This window comes from Propithecus coquereli, unplaced genomic scaffold, assembly GCF_000956105.1.
Source record: "Propithecus coquereli isolate 6110/MARCELLA unplaced genomic scaffold, Pcoq_1.0 Scaffold689, whole genome shotgun sequence".
Taxonomy (NCBI): Eukaryota; Metazoa; Chordata; class Mammalia; order Primates; family Indriidae; genus Propithecus; species Propithecus coquereli.
In genome coordinates, this window is record NW_012152940.1 from 55,003 (window position 1) to 75,402 (window position 20,400).

At 47.3% G+C, this 20,400-nt stretch overlaps 1 protein-coding gene across 1 annotated transcript in view; it reads left to right on the top strand.

The window, feature by feature from the left end:
- Window positions 1–1,572: 1,572 nt before the first annotated feature.
- The window catches only part of LOC105823635 (spermatogenesis-associated protein 31E1), a 26,371-nt gene continuing 7,543 nt past the window's right edge, over window positions 1,573–20,400 (top strand). Inside the window, exons 1-6 of the mRNA XM_012660883.1 lie at window positions 1,573–1,758; window positions 2,414–2,516; window positions 3,016–3,076; window positions 3,315–3,712; window positions 5,150–6,364; window positions 7,125–7,189. Of these exons, the coding sequence (XP_012516337.1) occupies window positions 1,573–1,758; window positions 2,414–2,516; window positions 3,016–3,076; window positions 3,315–3,712; window positions 5,150–6,364; window positions 7,125–7,189 (2,028 nt within the window). The remainder of the gene's footprint in view (window positions 1,759–2,413; window positions 2,517–3,015; window positions 3,077–3,314; window positions 3,713–5,149; window positions 6,365–7,124; window positions 7,190–20,400) is intronic.

Sequence of the window (20,400 nt, forward strand, 5' to 3'; positions counted from 1 at the left end):
CTAGTAAATATGTCCCATGATCAAAAAATGGCAGAGAAGTCCCACATAGGGCAGAGATTTTTGTGTTATAATTAACTAGGGGTTAATATTGGTCATTCTTTCAGCCTTGTGTGCAGGCTCAGTGGGTCTTCGTGCACGGTCTGTGGCAGAGTATAGCTTATCTTGTCTTCTCTGGACAAGCAGCTGGTGTGAGGCTTTGTAGGAGGTTCTGCCATTCTTGGGAGAGAAACTCAAAAGAGAATGCAACAGTACAATAGAAAGTTACAAAGTTCTGGGATCATTACATTTTGCTAAGGAATTCTCTATTTTCTGCCTCACTGAGACTGTGGCTGCTAAGTTCCCAGGGCTGAGATAAATCTCACTGTCAAGGCCACTTAAGAGCTGCCAGCCCCAGCCATAATGTGAACACTGAAAACTCATTTGAAATATCAGGAAACTAAAACATTATTGAGAAAACATTTTCTTGCTTTATAGAAGTGGTTACAAAAGCAGCAAGAGAAAAACTTATCTTAATGCACAATGTGACACAGTAAGTTTACTTCCAATCAGAAACGATGGTGGCAAGGCAGTGGGATGGCATATTCAAAGAGCTGAAAGAAGAAAATTATAAACTAAGGATGCCATATTCAGCATATCTCTTTTAAAAGTAAAGAAAAAGTAAAAAATAAAGATATTCCCAGATAAACAAAGACAGAAAATTTGCTGCCAGAAGTTCCACCTTAAAAGAAATACTAAAGGAAGGCTTTAGAACAGAAAGAAATAGTTCTTAGATTTGAAAATACCGGATTGTTTTCTCAAAGGAGCTGAGTCAGTGTGTGTGTCTATGTGTGTGTGTACATACCACATGTTCCAAACTTTCTTGTGCAGTTTAATGTGTATTATTTTAGAAGCAAAAATATTAGAAACATATAAAAAATATCCTTTGAAGATTTATTTTAATTTTTTATACTTATTTAGCCTTGAAAATTTTCAATAATAAAGTAGTAATTTAAGTTTCAAGTCCCTCTAGCTAAAGATAGCAAAGATTAATTCAATGGAAAATTATAAAAAAATGTATTCAAAATTCACAAAGATAAGTAAGTATAAAAAATTTAAGTTCTATGTCTGAGTTCATGCAGGGCAAGAACATATCATGTGGGAAAGGCAGAATTACAGAGAGAGGATATCCCGAGAGCAGTATTCCCTGAGAAGTAAAAGAAATGGCAAGGACAAGTCCAGATTTTTAAAACCTATCGAATTTAAGGAGCGCAAGTATAGATCTCCAAGGAGCCAGGTAATATCTGTTCCCAGCAGCAAAGAACGTAAAACTGAGGTCTATCTCTGACAGGTTGAGGAGGCGGAATCGGAAGGAGGGGTGCAGGAGGCTCAGGAGGTCCAGGGATGAACAGGGCAGGGTGGTGGGGGGGGGTGGCTGTGGTTCAGCCTCCTCCTCTCAACACCCCTCCCCCACCTTCAGGAGTCCTTTGTGACGAGGAGGCCACAGCTCTGTGATGCGGGCCTGGGCCCTAGTCAATAGGCCCACAGAACACGCCCAGGGTTCAGTTGCTTGAGGGCTACAATGTGATTCAGAAGATGGAGAATCAAGTCTTTCCTCTGAAATCCATTAGTGCCACATGGCTGAGCCCCAGCTCCCCTCCCTGGGTGGTGGACATCACCCTGGGCCTTCTGTGTGGACTGGGGCTCTTCCTCCTGTTACTCCCCTGCCTCGGGGGAGATCCATCCCCACCACAGCTTGGGCAGGAAAGAAATATCAGGAAGGTAAGAAACCCTCGGCCCAGACCCAACAACGATTCTCTTTTCTTTCTATTATTAGGTCCACTTTTCCACATCAACTATAGCCTCCTGGGATGAGAATCTCCCCATCCTTCTAGGCCCAGGCAGGGCAGGGTGGGATTAGAGTAGCATGGCATTTCTACTGAAGCTCCCACACCACCTGTGTGGGTGCTCAGGAGGCTTCAGGACATAATCAAATACTGGGACTCAAAGGCCAGGCTGGGTTTATGAGAGAGTTGAGATCTCTGTAGGAGGACGGCCCTGGGGCATCTGTCTCCTTCCTCAGGCCCAGCCTTTCCTCTGTGTTGGGATATCTGAGGGCTGTGCTGAGCCCCTGAGAACCTCCCATCAGGGGCTAGAGTGGCCTCTGTCCTCCTCGGGAAGCAGAATGCTGCCTGACAGGTCAGAGGCGCCCATAGGTCTAAGTTGGTGAATTTCTCGAGAAGAAGAACGGTGACAGAAGACACCCATGAGGGATCTCACGTAGAACATCCCTCTTGTATTTTTCAAAGAAAGAAAACAGGAAATATTTTTATCCACTTTAAAAATGAGTAAAAGTTAAGAAAAGAAGACAGAACTCCATTAGCTAGATGCAGAAGGCCATGTCCTCTACTCAATGTCCGCAGCTTGTCTCGGGTAGATGGGTGAGCACTGGTCCAGCCCCTCAATCTTTCTTGTCTCCCAGCCTCCAGTGGGGAAGAGGGGGAGGCCCAGGAGCAGGAAGAAGAGCTGCGCTCTGAAAGGTAAGGCTCTTCCCCTCCACCCGGGGCTCCCAGGGGGACTTGGCTTCATTGTTCCTGAGGGATGCGTCTCCTGGGAAGCCAGCCGCAGAGGCCGGGGGGGGGGTCCTGGGAAGGAAATCAGAACCTGGGATTCTCCTCAGATCCTGGGCTGGGCATGAAGCCAGGTGGGCAGGGAATGGGTGCTGCCCAGTAGGGGCCTGGATGTGGAGGGGGGCCCAACGGTGTACACCTGCTCAGCCTGGCTAAGGCCGCTTACTCTTTGAGGTGACCCCTGTCTTCTCCCCGACAGGGTCTGTGAGGACCCTGGGGGATGGATGTGGGAGCACCGTGTACATGATGAAGCACTTCTTGCTGTCACTCCTGGGGTCTCTTGGCCTTGGACACTAAGGCATGGGCTGCAGGGTTCTAACCCCTGACAGTCTGCCCTAGGGGGACACTCAGCCTCCAGCAAGATCCCCAGACCCCTCCCTTCCCCGTTAACCCAGCTCCTGATTTCCAGCTTGTAGAGACTGCCGGAGGGAATTGGAAGGGGCTCGGGACCTGATTTTACTTCTGCAGAGGTGAGGCACTCTCCCCTTCTCTCCCTGCCCTCCTTCATACCAGGGGCTGGGATGTGACCCCAGGGCCTGGGGCTGACCTGGGAGGTGGGGACAGGGAAGGGAACAGGATGTGACTAGAGCCCTGGGGCCTGGGAGGAACAGAGCTCTGAAGTCAGTATGGGGGCAGTGGAGGGGCCATGGGCCACAGGTGGGTGGCCCACCCACCCCTGCTGCAGCTGGTGCCTCCTGTCTCCTGCAGCAACCTGGAGAAGCTCCCTGACAAGGGGGACTTTCATCAGCTGTCATATTCAGACCCCCCGGGGGCGGTGTGCAAGCCACCACCTGCCAGAGCCCACCAGCCTCATGGGGAGTGTATGGAAGATGCTTCTCCTGCCACCTTCTCCACAGTGGCTTCCCCAGCTCCCCTGGCCAAGCACCCTCCACCTCTGGCCTCCAACTTGTTACCAGGCCCGACGACCTTCCCAGTTTGTGCTGGATCACACTCATCGCTGAGTGCCTCCCAGCGGCCAGAGCCTTTGCTTCCCCTAGAATGCCCTTCACCCCAGCCACGGGCGTTTTCCCTTCCTACACCACAGTCCCCTCCTCCTGTGGCCAGTCATCTGCCTCCTCCTGACGCCAGCCTGGCTACCGCTCAGTGTGACTCAACGGCACGCTCACCAGGCACTGTACCACAGAGCTGTTCTCCAGGCAACAATTGTTGGTTGTCTCCTCCTGTCTCAACGATCTTGGGCCTTGGTTGCTCCAGTGACCCTGTCTCAGCCCTATCCTGGTGGCAGGCAGCTGCCAGAGCTGGCACAGCCTGGTGTCTCTCCACCCCACCTGAGGGCAAATCCCAGCAAGGGCATCTTTCCAACCACCCACCAGAGGCTTCGTTCTGGGCAGACACCACACACAGGCAGATGGAGGCTGGTGGCCCCTCTTTCATCAACCCTGATGTCCAGAACTTACTGGAGATGCTCATCACCAAGAGAGCAGAACTGAAGCTGTGGAAGGGGAAAAAGGAGGGGTCATTTCTAAAACAAATGAGCCCAGATTACCCCTTCTGGAATGTGACAAACAAACCAGAGCAGCTGCCTGGTCCTCAGCAGCTCTCCAATCCCAAGCCCTTGGGGGATCGTTTACAGCAGAAATGCAGCCAGTGCTTCTGGGGCCACCCCTTTCTGCACAGTGAGTCCCTGGTGGCTGTGGCCTGGGTCTCTGGTCCCCCATTAGAGTTTCCCTCTGTTTTATTCAACGTACTCTCTAATTCCTTCACGGTACAAATTCAGGCCAAGCTACCTCCACAACTCCTTCCACCCCAGCCCTGGCACCAGCACGTGGCCCCACCCCAGCCTTTGACTGAAACCTTGCCCCAGCCCCAGCCCCCACCTCTGGCTGGGATTCACACCCAGGCCCGACTCCCACCCTCTCTCTCAACCCCACCATGCTATTCACATCAGATTACTCTCTGTGGTGTATCTTGCCCAACAGTCCACGTGAAGGCCCAATTTCCTATCCCAACTGCTATTCAACAACTAGAATGTCACCTTCTGAAGAAGCAACAAGAAAGCAGGAGGGTTTTACCCACAATAGTCAAAAAATCTCAGGAAGTCTTTAAGCAGCTCATTCCCAACGGCTGGGCCTCCCAGACCCACAAGTCTGTCTCCAGCCACCCAGGAGATATTATCAACCCTGAGCTCCAGGAGCAACTGGAACAACATCTACGAACAAGCTTCACAAAACACCAGGGCAAACTGCCATCCAGGAACCAGCTGTCTCTGGGCATGGTGCAGCCTCAGGGCAAATTTCCAGGGACAGGTCAGGCAAAGGAGAAGCAAAGGTCCTCAGGGCCCTCAGCCTTTGCAGGGGGAAGCAGCCAGAATATACAGGGCATGGAGTCCCAGGGCCCAGCAATGTGGCAGCTATGGAAAGACTCGAGCCCGCATCTGGGGCATTGTCTGGGGAGTGTCCAAAAAGATCTCTCCTGGGATTCAGAGAGCTCCCCAATGACAATTCCAAGGCCCAGCTCTGAGGAGGAGTTAGAAAGGGACTTGATGAGCTCCTCAAGAAGTAACACAAGAAATGACTTTCCAGGGAGCCCAGACAAGAAACATCTAGAAGACGTCCTGAAAGTCCACTTGAGCAAGAAGTTGGGGCAGATTATGGAAAACAGGATCCCTGTGAGTGTTCACCACTCCAGGCTTTCTATTGACCAAGCCTTGGCCCCTCCTGAAAACTCAAACACACACACAGAAACTGGAAATCTAGCATCCTCAGAGGGTCGGGAATCCTGCGAGGACACCTTGCAGGAACTTCTCCTTGACGCGGGCAGTCAACGTGTGCTGGAAGCACACATTAAAAGGTTACAGGTGAGGCGCAGGTGGGGCCTACCCCTCAAGATCATCAAGACCAAAAATCTATTTATGTTGAAAAAGGCTCATCCCCTGCTTGTTCCACACTCCACTTTTCCCTCCCAGGCCACCTGTGAATCTGGGGACAACTCCACAGCTGAAGTTCCCAATTTCCCAGAAGATCCTCGGGAAGATCCAGGAGAGAAGGTGACCACAGAAAAGACAGTCCTCAACCTGACTGGTCCTCTCCCTGTCCCCTCACCTGTGGGTGATGACCTCCAGATGGACCTGAGAGGGACCCACTCTGGTGACAACTGTGGACACACAGAAGATCCTGCCACTGTTCAGGAGGACAGGTGGCCTTCTCAGCCCCTCCCTTGCAGAACATGGCACAGTGAGATGGTCCTGGGGGCTGGGCAAGGCAGCCCAGAACAGAGTCCGAATCCAGCAACGGCCAGGAATGAGCTGAGGGAGGAAGAGGAGAGCGTGGCCTCAGGAGACCCCTGCAATAGCCTAGCACTGCTGGAGCTCACTGTAGGGTCCCAATCTTCAGGGGCCAAAGAGACCATGGAGCCAATGGAGGCCGAGGAAGAGAAGTCCCCTGCTTGGGAAGCCACCTTGGGAGCCAGTGTGAGGGCAGACTCCCACACCCTTAATGTCAACCCGAGCTCAGGGTCTCTGGGGAACAGTAAAAGCTCCCTACCCACAACAATTTATGTCACCCAGGACCCAGAAGAGCTATGCCTTAATGCACGGATTGTTAGTGAGTGTGAGCTGGCAGTGGAGGTGGAGCCAGAGAACCAGCCTCAAGGCCCTGCCCCCAACGTCTTCCTCCAAGACCGCACCACTGGCACCATCCTTCAGGACTGTGCCCCTGATGTTCTCGCCACAGACATCTGGGCTTCTCAGCCCTCTCTGTCCACAGCGAGTCCCTTCTCAGCCCACAGCAAGTCCAGTGGTGACACTGCGGGGGCATGCAACCTCTTATCAAGGGGAGGGAGCAAGATCCTGAAATTCCAGGACCCATGGAAGAGTCAGAGCAAGACATTTGGCCCCCCTGATGAGAGAGAGCGCTGTCAGAGGCCCAAAACAGGGGTGCACAAACAGAAGTCTGCAGGACCAAGGACCTCCCAAACCAATGGTTTGAGCCACGCTCCCCATGGTAGGGAATTAGCAGAGTTGCTAAGAAGCAAGTCCTCCCAGCTCCTGCCAAAGGAAGGACGGGCTCCTATAGGAAGCTCCTTTAGGAACAAGATGAGGCAGTTCCTGCAGCGGACTTTCCGCAAGAAAGGCCCAGGGCAGGAAGATCCCCTACGAAAACGCAAGCCTGCATCAGCCACCACCCAGTGTTGCGGACCAGTCACAGGCAGCGGGATGGCTGAAGCCCAGGAGCTCACGCTCACTATTGGACAAATCCTAGAGGAGAATATGGGACTTCACCAAGAACTTCCTGGATCAAAGGGAAATTGGTACAAAGAAGAACTCCAGGCCCCAGTGGGAGGGAGCTGCAGCTACCACAGGGGTCCCTGCCACCTAGAGCAAAGGAGAGCGAAGAGTGGTATAGCCTGCAGTCACCAAGCACCCCTCATGGGCCACAGCCATTCAGCCGAGAGCAGGTTGGTCAGATACAGGGACAGTAACTGGGTCTTCCCAGCCAGGCCCTGCCAGCATCAGCCAAGGGTGGCAAGAGCCTCCAGCCACCCTGTCCGCTGCCCCAGGCACTGTCGTCTACCTAGAGGTGTCTTGCCTCGTCAACCAGATCACACTTCTCCCACTTTTCCTGGTGAGAGAACTTTTCTCCCAGAAAAACTCCAGTTCAGGCAAAGAAAACCTGTTTTGCCTCGTGTGAGCACATTACAAATATGCTAATGATCTTTTCTTACGAAGACATAAAATTCATCCTAATACATGTGGTTTTTCTCATCAGCAGTGGTGATGGCTTCTGTCTGTGGGGTGCTGAGGAACAGGTAAGGGTTCAGTGTCCGCTCTCCCTGAGTGCAGCTTCTAGAAGAGATGGGCAAGGAGGAGGCTGCCAGGGCCTTGCAGACCCACCCTCACCCCAGGGTCCCTCTCTACAGCTCAGTCACTACAGAGAGTCTTCAGGACTGTCGGAACGGGCAAACCCTGTGGAAACCCTACCCTGGGACCTGGCTCAGCTCCTCTCTCCTGCTTTCCCTCTGCTGGGAACATTGTGCAGCCACGTGGAATGGATTTACAGAGGGTAGAAATTCCCCTGGACTCCAGGAACATGGGAGCCGAGCAGCGTCACTCCCTCAAAGTAGGCCTGGAGTTTCCAGGGCTGGGGGTGCTGGGCCTGGGTGGGTTGAAGAGTGGAGAGATCTAGCTACCCCTGACTCTTGTGGTGGGGAACAGACCACCCTGCCCAAGCCTGCTGAAGACTGGAGTAGAAGTGGGCCTCTGCTGGCCCCTCCGGCGTGACCGAGAGCGTGGGAGCCATCTGATGGAGGCACACGGAGAACAAAGGTGGGGCATGGGAGAAGAACATGAGAGGTGGGAGCCAGGCAGGCGGCAGAGCTCATGGGGTGCCCTGTGCACTGACCACCCCGTTCCCAGTGCCCCAGCTGGCCAAAGCGTTCAGGCCACTGCCCCAGTGTGGAGGGCAGGACCAAGGGACACAAAGCTGTCATGCAAGAAGGTGACTTATCCCACGGCATATGTGACCAGCCTGCGTGCCATCCCTGTGGAATTCCAGAAAGGATGAGTGGATGATAAGAGGGATCACAGCCTGGTGACCATTACAGATGCTTTGCCCCAGGGTTTGTCCCAGGGCACAAGGACTTGGAGGGCTGGGGCTGGCCAGGATCCACAGGAATTCTTGGGGCTTCACCTGGCCTGAGGCTAGCGGGGACAAGGGGGCTGAAGGATGTTGGCAAGCAGGGGCCAGAAGGGAATGTTCCCAATGGGTCAGGGGCAGAGGTAGGCACAGATCCCACACCTGCTGCCCCCACCGACACTGCTCCTACAGCCAGTCCTGTCTCTGCCAGGGAAGGGGCAGCCTCTAGGAGGACCAGCATTGAGGGGGCTCAGGACCCCAGGAGTGCTGGGGCCACAGCAGAGACCATAGGAGACACCCACAGAGGCCCCTGCCAGAAACCTGCATAGAGAAACCCCACACAGAGACCCCAGGGAGAACCCCTACAGACACTTCTGACAGAGACCCACACCAAGGGTGAACTCGGAGACCTTGCACAGAGACCCCCCCCCCTCAGGCTTCCATACCTCGTGTTGCCCACAGACCCACAGACCCTCCTGCAAAATCCTGGCACAGTGGTTCACATACTTCCCACACTGCCCTCCCACGCAGAACCCACCTGGGGACCATACACAGGCCTCCCACGCCCAACAGAGCCCCACCGCAGATCTCACAGAAACCCTCACCACCTCACAGAGGAGCTATCACTGCTGTCACTGGGCTCCCACAGCACCCCCTGGACCTCACAGAGACCTCCCAACAGATACCGCCCAGAGAGACAACACAGAGACAGCTCACTGCCACGTGGAGACCTCATCTTGCTCCAGAGACCTCTTATGCAGACCTCACACTGATTTCCCAGACACCTCACAGAGAAGCCACACTCTCACCTCACCTAGAGCTTGCAGAGACCTCCCACAGACACCTGACACCAAGCTACCTCTCACAGAGGACTTACCAAGAGACAGTGCACAGAGACCACCCACTGCCCACAGAAATCTCCACAGACCCATCCCACGGAGACCCCACATGCATTCTTCTCAGTAGTGGATCTGAATCCACTTAGCAAAGTGCCAACCCAGGAGGGACAACATCAGCTGTGCTCCAAGCCAAGAACCGAGAAACTCGGACATTGTCAACATTGTCAACATCCCTCAAAATGGGATTTTCTGCTTGGGGACTTGCTCAGGGATTGGGGCTCTTTTCTCTTGCCTCCGAACAGAATAATTACAGATTCTACCTGTAGATTTGCAAAATTCCTGCCCCCACAGGTTTCCATTAGCTTTAGCTCTGACCCACAATTGAGAGAATTATAAATTTTAAACACGAATAAGGTGCTACCAACCCCCGATGAGAGAAAAGTATCTTATTTGTCCAGTGTCAGTTATCATCTAGCCCAGTGGTATCCGTGTCACCTTTGTTTATTTCACTGGGGACGAGACCTGACTTTGAGATGTCTGTATGCTGACATAAAGCATATGAAACATGACAAAGACTTGCAGCAAATGGACCTAGAAAATGAAATAAACCAACAAAGAAGCATCTGGACTCACAGTGGCCTCCCCAGGGGCGGATGGCGGCTATGCAACTAGCACAGTATTTTGCAGTATCGAGCTTACAGGGTTTTATTTTTAAACGAAACAAGCTAACAATCGTGCAAAGATTTTTTTTTTTTTTTTTTGTTGGCGAATGAGTCAGATTTCTAGCAATATTCCTATTTTATCCTCTGGCAAAATTGTACTTATTTGTTAATAGTAATATTATTTTGTTCCTCAAAATGTGGTGAGGACTTCAAATGATGATATACATGTTTCCAGGATATGACCAAGTTCTAATGTTCGCCCCACATCGCTGAACTGATGGACTATTGAGAAGGATTCATTTTTTTAAATGATTCTAAGAAATGCTCAGGAGCGAGGGCAGGCTACCTTTTATGTTCATTTAGGGCTAAGAAGGGACGCGCCGCTTCACACGTTTGGAATCTTATCCCGGAACCTGTGCTTGAGATGTGCACACAGCCCAGTGAAACTAGTAGGAAAGGACATCTCAACATCGAATTGAAGAAACTGTGTATTTCATCAACGTTGGTATTAGAACAATGACAGGCCTCACTTGTTACATACCCGACACTTTCGAGAGGGCGCACTTCAGAGAAAGTCCACGTTCCTCGCTGCCCGTCGCCGACGTCTCGTTAAACTCTATTTTAATAGCATCTGTCAAGTCTGCGTCACTGATGAGTCTCTCAGACTATCCATCAGGATGAAAGCACCACCGTCCTTTCTCTAGAAGGAGCAAAGCCAACATGAGGGCTCTTTCAGCCCATTTGTTTCAACCGGAAGTTCCTTCCATTCTCCATAGTTATACGTTTATATCTATTATTATTTTTTTTCTACTTTACTCCCTTATCATGTCACTGAGTCACAAAATGATGGAATATGGTCACACATATCCTCTAGTACTCTATCGGATTACATGTTTTCATAGTGCAACTAACCCAAGTGAATTTAATCAGAATGCAATGGGGCCAAACAGAGAAGAATTCATGAAGGAACTACTTTACAAAAAGTAGTGTATTTTTTTCAAATTGACTTTTTTAACAGGGTTAAACTGATTATTCATCAGTATTTTGAATTGAAGGTGTTCAGGGTGGCCATAAGATCTGAAAACAGACATTCACAATAAACAGTTTATTGCTGAGATATGTTGAATACGCTATGCTAAGTCGCCATGAATAACGTACACTAGAACCACAGTCCCACCTGTCACTGCACACACCGCTGTCACATGCTGCCTCAGATGATCCGTGTGTCCAATTTTCACGGCCTAAACCTGCGCCTTCTCCTCAGAAGAAATAATCAAGAGAGTTCAATTTATTACAAAAATATTGTCAATATTTCCAGACTTTATGACCACCTGTATTTTATTTTTAATAAGATCACCTAATGCAAATCTTATAAACATTTTGCCATTTAATATATACTAAGGATTAATACCAAAAAAATGAGATAATGGAGAACAGAACAAAAACATACCTCCTTTGTTTTCAAAATTTTTCACACAAAAACATTTTGCTAAAAATGAAATGATTTCTTAAATCTGCAGGTAAAATGCTCTCTAAATGGAATTCAGGATTTATTATAAATGTGGTTTTGAAATAGACTTTTATTTAAAACAGGTCTCGCACTGATTTCAATAACTCAGGCACTCCAGAACACAGTGTGGAGGGCAGCAATTAGATGACAACAACACTAAGGGATAAAGATCTTTTCCAAATAAGCCAAAAAAATAAACAAACAAGTATTCATTCTACATTGTTAAGCCCTAAGAGCAGTTTCTCTTTATAGACTATAATATTACTCTCAGTTTCACGAGCTTTTACTTTATTAAAAAACTCCCACAGGAAGAAATTTCTCCAGACAGCTACGTTTTCTGTCTTGCACACACCACTGGCACAACACAACACACCCGGGTGGAGATGGAACCGTCAATCATCGTCACTGTGCCGTGGCCATGTGGACGGCTGCACTTCCCAGACAGGCTCACGCGTTCTCGGTACTCAGAGACTTGCTGTGCCATCTCTCCTCCCACGTTTTGTAACAACCAGAGCAGCCCATGTCACGGAAGACACGTGTTCCATGCTCTCCACAGCCATGATGCCACAGTCACACAACGGATGTGGGGGAACCAGCACCAGACAGCTGCAAAGTAATGCTGTGCCAGGCCCAGTAGCAGAGGAGTTAGACAATGTTGGTGTCTGTTCTAGGACATGCGGTGACACAGCTCTCTGGTTCTAAGCACTGTTGTGCCTCAGCCTTTCTTCCCCTACTTCACTATAATGACGGCTGCAGCTCTTCCTTCCTCCTGAGTCCACAAACCAGAATGGCCAACAGCTGTTCCCTGATGTTGTCACGATCTCTACCATTTGTTGCCAATGACCACTTCCCCAGACACCTCTCAGTTCAGGGATCCCCCTGAAACTTCAGAAGCAAAACCACCCCACCACGCTTTCTTTTCTTCCTGCCATAATTTGATGCTAGTAACACTTTACAAACCTACTTCCAATGGCAATGCATATTTTGCAGAGGTGTGCAATTATTTTGCAGACTTTGGTCCCTTGAATGAGATAAACCTTCCACATACCAGATCTGAGATGTGAGTAAGTCACCTGGTGTCTCCGACCTTCATTTCCTTGACCTGGAAAACAGGGATAAAGGTTAATAACATTACAGTGAAGAGGAAATGAATTAAGGCCGGGCGCGGTGGCTCATGCCGGTAATCCTAGCACTCTGGGAGGCCGAGGTAGGAGGATCGCTCAAGGTCAGGAGTTCAAGACCAGCTTGAGCAAGAACGAGACTCCATCTCTACTAAAAAAATAGAAATTAGCTGGACGACTAAAAATATATATAGAAAAAATTAGCTGGGCGTGGTGGCACACGCCTATAGTCCCAGCTACTCAGGAGGCTTAGGCAGTAGGATTGCTTGAGCCCAGGAGTTTGAGGTTGCTGTGAGCTAGGCTTCAAAGACTCTCTCTCTAAAAAAAAAAAAAAATTGAGGCCGGGCGCAGTGGCTCACGCCTGTAATCCTAACACTCTGGGAGGCAGAGGCGGGAGGATTGCTTGAGCTCAGGAGTTCGAGATCAGCCTGAGCAAGAGCGAGATCCCGTCTCTACCATAAATAGAGAGAAATTAGCCAAACAACTAAAAATAGAAAAAATTTGCCAGGCATGGTTGCACGTGTCTGTAGCCCCAGCTACTTGGAAGGCTGAGGCAGGAGGATCCCTTGAGCCCAGGAGTTTGAAGTTGCCGTGAGCCAGGCTGATGCCACGGCACTCTAGCCCAGGCAACACAGTGAGACTGTGTCTCAAAAAAAAAAAAATATTGAGTCCTCTCTGAGAAAATAAACTGAATATTCTTTCAAATTATTTCTTGCTACACGATAGTCAGTGACTTTCTACTAATTTACTTTGATGTTCAAGCATTCTTTCGCCATCCCTAAGCTATTGCTGTTTTTACTTTGAACAAGCTAAACTCCTGTGGTGCTTCAAAACCAGCTGTGTTCTCCCCAAGATGTCTGTTCACACCTGCTCCTTGGTGCTGGTTCCCCCAACCCTCGGGTGAAATCTGGGGCTCCCAGGCCTCACTACTAACATTCAGGTGAGGGAAACTCCCCAGGTTATCTCCAGTAACAAGGTCTGATTTCAGGAATGAAAAGGCCACACTGCATTTAAAAGCCAGGCTCGTCCCCCAGGACCAGCCTGCCCAGGACGTCTCCATTTGCACTTGGTGCCCAGCCCTTTTCTTCCCAGCCACCTCACTGCCCTTGGCTTCTGACCCCCCAAGTCCAGCAGGGGAGGGCGGGGAGGAGTGGGGGAGCAAGCCGCGCGTCCTGTCGGGGAGGCCCTTCCTCGGGCCAGGCCCAGGGCCCTCACGGGCAGCGCCCTCGCTGCGGCACCTCCTGCCGCCCCACAGCAAGCCTGGCCCGCTGCGCTCAGGCTGGAGCTCCTTTACCCGCCGGAGGCCGTTACTCCCCTGGGGCCTCTTGCACGCTGCGGCGGGCACTTCAGGTCCTTTATTCCTGGATGGCTCGAGGAAGGTCAGAAAATGGGCACCTTGGTGCCCCAAATGCCAGGGAACGGTGCCCCGGGTGCCAGAGAACAGGGGCTGGTTCTCAAAGTTGGTTCTCGGATGCCCTCTGCTGGGCAAGTGTTGGGGTACACGCACAGAACCACGGAAACTCCACTCAGCTGAAAGGTCTGCGTGTGGCGTGGGGCTGGCTGAGACCTGCGCTCTGGAGCAGGTCTGGCTCCTTTCCACCAACTCTACTTGATCTAAACAGAATGATAAACAGCAACACCATAATAGCCCTGACTTCAACACCCCGCTGACGGCACAGGACAGATCCTCCAAACAGAAAGTTAACAAAGAAATAATGGACTTAAACAGAACTCTAGAACAAATGGGCCTGATTGACATTTACAGGACATTCTACCCAAAAACCACTGTATATACTTTCTTCTCATCAGCTCATGGGACATTCTCTAAGATTGACCATATCCTAGGACACAAATCATGTCTCAAAAAATTTAAAAAAATAGAAATTATACCATGTATCTTCTCAAACCACAGTGGAATAAAAGTAGAAATCAACCCTAACAGAAACTCTCATTTCTACACAAAGTCGTGGAAACTAAACAACCTCCTGCTGAATGATTACTTCATAAATGAGGAAATCAAGATGGAAATCAAAAGATTCCTTGAACTAAATCACAAGGGAGACACAAGTTACCAAAATCTGTGGGACACAGCTAAAGCAGTCCTGAGAGGAAAGTTTATTTCCATAAATGCCTATATCCAAAAGACAGAAAGATCACAAATAGACAACCTAATCAATCGACTCAAAGAGCCGGAAAAAGAAGAACAGATGGACCCCAAACCCAGCAGAAGAAGGGAAATTAATAAGATCAAATAACAACTAAACAAATTGACAACAAGAAACTATACGGAAGAATTAATAAAACAAAAAGTTGGTTCTTTGAAAAAATAAACAAAATTGACATGCCTTTGGCTAGACTAACAAAAAGCAGAAAAGAAAAATCTCTCATAAGCTCCATCAGGAACAAAAAAGGAGAAATTACAACTGATGCCACAGAGATACAAGATATAATCTATGAATACTACAAAAACCTTTATGCACACAAACTGGAAAATGTGGAGGAAATGGACAAATTTTTAGAAACACATAGCCTCCCTAGGCTCAACCAGGAAGAAATAGAATTCCTGAACAGACCAATATCAAGTACTGAAATTGAAACAGTAATAAAAAACCTACCTAAAAAGAAAAATCCTGGACCAGATGGTTTCATGCCCGAATTTTACCACACCTACAAAGAAGAACTGGTGCCTATCCTGCAGAAATTATTCCACAACATCAAGAAGGATGGAATCCTCCCAACACATTTTATGAAGCCAACATAACCCTGATACCAAAACCAGGAAAGGACACAACAAAAAAAGAAAACTTCAGACCAATATCCCTTATGAATATAGATGCAAAAATTCTCAAAAAAATCCTAGGAAACCGAATCCAGGTGCTTATCAAGAAAATAATCCATCATGACCAAGTGGGCTTCATCCCAGAGATGCAGGGATGGTCCAACATATGCAAATCTATAAATGTAATTCACCAAATAAACAAATGCAAAAACAAAGACCATATATATGATCCTCTCAATAGATGCAGAAAAGCATTTGACAAAATTCACCACCCTTTTATGATAAGAACACTTAACAAAATAGGCGTAGACAGGGCTTACCTAAAAATGATACAAGCCATATACGACAAACCCACAGCCAACGTCATACTGAATGGGGAAAAATTGAAAGCATTCCCACTTAGAACTGGAACCAGACAAGGTTGCCCACTATCTCCACTTCTATTCAACATAGTGCTGGAAGTCCTTGCTACAGTGATTAGACAAGAGAGCGGAATTAAGGGCATCCAAATGGGGGCAGAAGAGATCAAACTCTCACTCTTTGCTGATGATGATACTATATCTAGAAAACCCCAATGATTCAACCAAGAGACTCCTGGAATTGATAAATGAATTCAGTCAAGTCTCAGGATATAAAATCAATACACACAAATCAGAGGCACTCATATATGCCAGTAACAGTCAAACTGAGAATCAAATCAAAGACTCAATACCCTTAACAATAGCAACAAAGAAAATAAAGTACCTAGGAATATATTTAACTAAGGAGATAAAAGACCTCTACAGGGAGAACTATGAAACACTGAGGAAGGAAATAGCAGAGGACGTAAACAGGTGAAAAACCATACCATGCTTATGGGTCGACAGAATCAACATTGTTAAAATGTCTGTACTACCCAAAGTGATCTACAGGTTCAATGCGATCCCTATTAAAATACCAACATCATTTTTCACGGATATAGAAAAAATAATTTTACACCTCGTATGGAACCAGAGAAGACCCCGTATAGCAAGAGCAATCCTAAGCAATAAAAACAGAATGGGAGGTATCAATCTACCAGACTTCGAACTATACTACAAGGCTATCGTAATGAAAACATCTTGGTACTGGCACAAGAACAGGGACATCGACCAGTGGAACAGAACTGAGAACCCAGATATAAAACCATCCTCATATAGCCATCTAATCTTTGACAAAGCAGACAAAAACATGCACTGGGGAATAGTGCGCTGTTCCGTGTGTAATGCAGGTTTGAGTACTTCCTGTAGGACTGGTCTGGTCTTCGCAAATTCCATCAGACTTTGCTTGTCTGGGAAGGTCTTTATTTCTCCCTCATAGATGAAGCTTAATTTTGCTGGGTAGAGAATTCTAGGTTGGCCATTATTCTGTTTTAGTAGATTAAGGATAGGCACCCAGTCCGTTCTGGTTTATAAAGTTTCAGTTGAGAAGTCTGCAGTTAGTCTGATAGGTTTTCCTTTGTAGGTTATTTGCTGCTTTCACCTCACTGCTCGGAGGATTGCTTCTTTCATGTTTACTTTGCTCAGCCTAATAACTACGTGATGTGGTGATTGCCTTTTCACATTGAGTCTCCCAGGAGTTCTGTGTGCTTCTTGTATCTGGATTTCTAGATTTCTGGACAGGCCAGGCATATTTTCCTCCAGTATTCAACTGATTGTTTTTTAAATATTAGGTGTCTACATGGTTAATGAATATTATCTCCCCAGCCTTATTCCAGAAAAATTGGTTGTATGAAGATGAAAATTTTGCTAATTTTGATTGGGTAAATGAAAGGACATGTCAGAAAATGTACATAATTTTGCAACCTAGCTTTATTTTAGTATTTTCTCAAAAATTATAGTATTTATGTAAATTTAGCCAAGAATCACTACTATAAATACCAAACATATTATTATTATTATTATTATTATTAAATACAAGAAAAAAACCCACAAGCTGTTAGAACTAGGGAGCCTGCCTTCTTTTATTTTGGTTTCTTTCCTTCTTCTGTTCCCCAATAGCATTAGTACCTTCTCTTTCCTTCTATTTAAACTAACAGAATGCTGGTCACCATTTAAACACTACTAAGCATTTAATAAAGCATTTATTCACCTACAAATTTTAAAAGTTGAGAGGAAGCTTGGAGAAATAGGAGTTACTGCTTCAGCTACTTCAGCTCCCTTGCTACCCACCTCTTCGCTCCAGGGCCCCTCACTTTCTGCTAATTGGTCGCTGTGGGGCTCCTCCTTCAGGGAGGTTTCTGCGGAGTAAACAAGCGAGGGTTGCTTGTGGGTTTGACATGTGAGGTCATCACCCTTCTCACACTTCCCTGGGCATTTAGTATAAAAGCTGCCTACAATGATAACCTGAGTCTTCGGGACAGGCAGAAAGAACTCCCAGCCACACAGACAGATTAAAGTCTTCTGGGTCTGCAGGCACTGCCGGACAGGCTCTCAGCTGAGAGTACCAGAAATCGACTTAGCTGACAGAAACCCTGGGTGCACTAGATATATATTACCCTGTGACCCATTACAGATCCTTTTCCAAAAGACTCCAGGATAATGCCTCATCTCCACCACTGGGAGAAAAATGAGGGAGGAAAATCAGGACAGATTTGGTGCTTCAAAGCGAAGTGGTTACGGGGCTGAAGCAGGAAGAGTAATAGGAAGAGGAAGCAAAGGAAGCACAGGCAATTTCGCCAAACCCCAGTTTGTTTCCCTGGTCACAACTTTCTGTTGTAACAGGTCAAGTGTGCACAGTCCGAGGCTTGATAGACAGCCTTGGCACAGAGAAAACCACAGTTCCACACCTTGGCGGCGGCTTTGGCAGCAGGTTTGTTTATAACGTGGAGATGAGAGCGGTGTGTCCTGGAGAGCCCTGGCACAATCTCCTTTTTCCTCTCCTCCAGAATTCTTCTCTCCCACCCCATACTAGGACCTTAAATGGATGATAAAGAACGTGGCATTCAACATGTTAGACTGAAAAACGTCTGGATGGTGAGTGTGTTCCTTTTTCTTCAGTCTCTGGATGCCAGGTTTTAGCTGGAAGGGCCTGATAAGGCAAGACGCAGTTCTGTTCATGAGTGCCCCACTCAGGCCCATCAGCATATTGTTAAACTCACAGTGTGCACTGTGAAATGTTACCATTATTCTTGCTACGACCGTTATCATTATTATAGTCTAGTGAATAACCGTTTAAATTTACTTTCACATGTATGATCTTTTACAATTTTCAAGATTTTAATCCTGTGAAAAGAGTAATATTGTGATATTGTTATTCTCATATTATAGATGAGTAAACTAAGAGCCGGAAAGGTTAAAGACCTTCCTGTTTGCACATGTAGTGAGTGTGGCTGAGCCAGGATCTGAACAGAGGCCTCTTGAGTTCATGTTCAATATTTCAGAGTCTACATCACGGTATTACCAAGCTTCTCTAACTTAGTTATTCTGAACAAGAATCATTTAATAAACTCATCCATTATTGATTATAATGACGATAATGACTTTAGCATTATCATCGATTCTTTGTTTTATCCAGTTTCAGCAATTTCTCCCAAATCCCTGATGAATTAACTCCTTTTATTGCAATTAATCCCTTTCTCTTCACCACCACTTTTATATCGTAACCCCAGTGAAGAATATGAACAGTTTCTGTAGGGAAGACATTATGTGGTGGAAAATGCAAGGGATTTATAGCTAGTGGCCCTGGATTCTCTGCCACTTACATGCTATTTGACATAATACAGGCTAATTAGTGGGTTACAATAGGAGGCTGTTAGTATCTTCTCTAACTACCTCTTAGTGCCACTGTGAGATTCAATTACTATGATATAAAAGAGTAAAAAGTGACTCACGTCACAGTTGACACTCATGATAAACACTTTAAAGTAGTCAAAGAAAACGAAGATGAATTCTCTTCCCCACTAGTCTGTGGGATTTTGTCACCATGCCTCTGTTGGCCAAGTTCGTGTTATTCAGATTTATAAGATATGCCAAGCTTCCTTACAGGAAGGACATGAAAGAGTTTGCAACAAAAAGCACAGAAACCTGCAGATTCCTCATGGGCCTGACTGGAGCTGTCTAGATCTGAAGGGGCCACAGAGTCACATGACGCAAGATCTCTGTGTAGACAGCAGAGGCGTGAGGTCCAATCTCACATGCCTGCAGACAGTGGACAAGTAAGTTGGACATGAACCGCAGGTGGAGCAGAAAGGGGTAGGAAATGGCAAGGACTGGAAACTGTTTAAGATTTACCTCCAGTAAATTAGTGTTTTGGGTGAACATCAGCTTAGTCATACCAGTGACTTATTTTTTATAAGACACTAGAGATATCAATTTTTAAAAAGAAAAGCCCCAATTTTAAAAATTCTTTGTGAGTCAAACAAAATATAGACATTCCATATTTGATTCAAAGATCACACACTTGGGATTTTTGGAGAGATATTAACCGAATGTAACATATGGCAACTGCTAGAGATTTAACAATGAACAAAATAAGCACCACCCTAGGCTACTTGTCTACCTCCTGTCCTTCCTGTGTCACCCTCTGAGCTCCAGACCCAGAGTGCCTGGGAATCCACTCTTTCATGTATCCTGTGTGTGCCCTTCTTGCTTCTGTTCAATCCCAAATTACCCAGATCAATCTTCCCTTCCTAATCTCCTCACCCTCCTGGTAATTTTCACTTGTGATTTTTAAATTTAGGTATGGATTAGTATAAAATTATTCAATGTTATAGTATGTAAAGCTTTCCCTGCCCAGTGAAGCAGACTGATGGTAGAAAACACTGAAATGCATTGAGTGTACCCCAGCACCCTGTGCTGATCACCTCAACATGCTCGGTCCAAGGCATGACAAAGAGCATCACTAATAACCTCCAAACCACTGGGAAGGAAGCATGCCAGTGCAGGGAGGAAGGCTAGTCTTTACCAAGAAAAAGTCTCTCTTAATCTCAGCATGATTAGTGGAGGGGAAGATAAAGTTGGAGAGCCCTGGGTATCTCATTGTTTCTTGAAGGCATGGCTCTCTGTCTCGAAGACAACGCTATGAAGTGTTGCTGTTTAACAGCAGACGGACAACTAGAGGAGTCACAGAGAGAACCAACAGAGAGTTGTTAATGACAAATACAGAAATAATCTTTCACCTCATTACCTGATTTCCCATTCAACTTCTATTCAAATGGAATGAATGTGTTACCAAATTTTTGGTTTCTTTCGTGGCGCCTTTCTTTGCAATTCATCCTTTGCCCTCTTGCTCATTTATTTGTGATCTACTACCTTACTGTGACTCACTTTT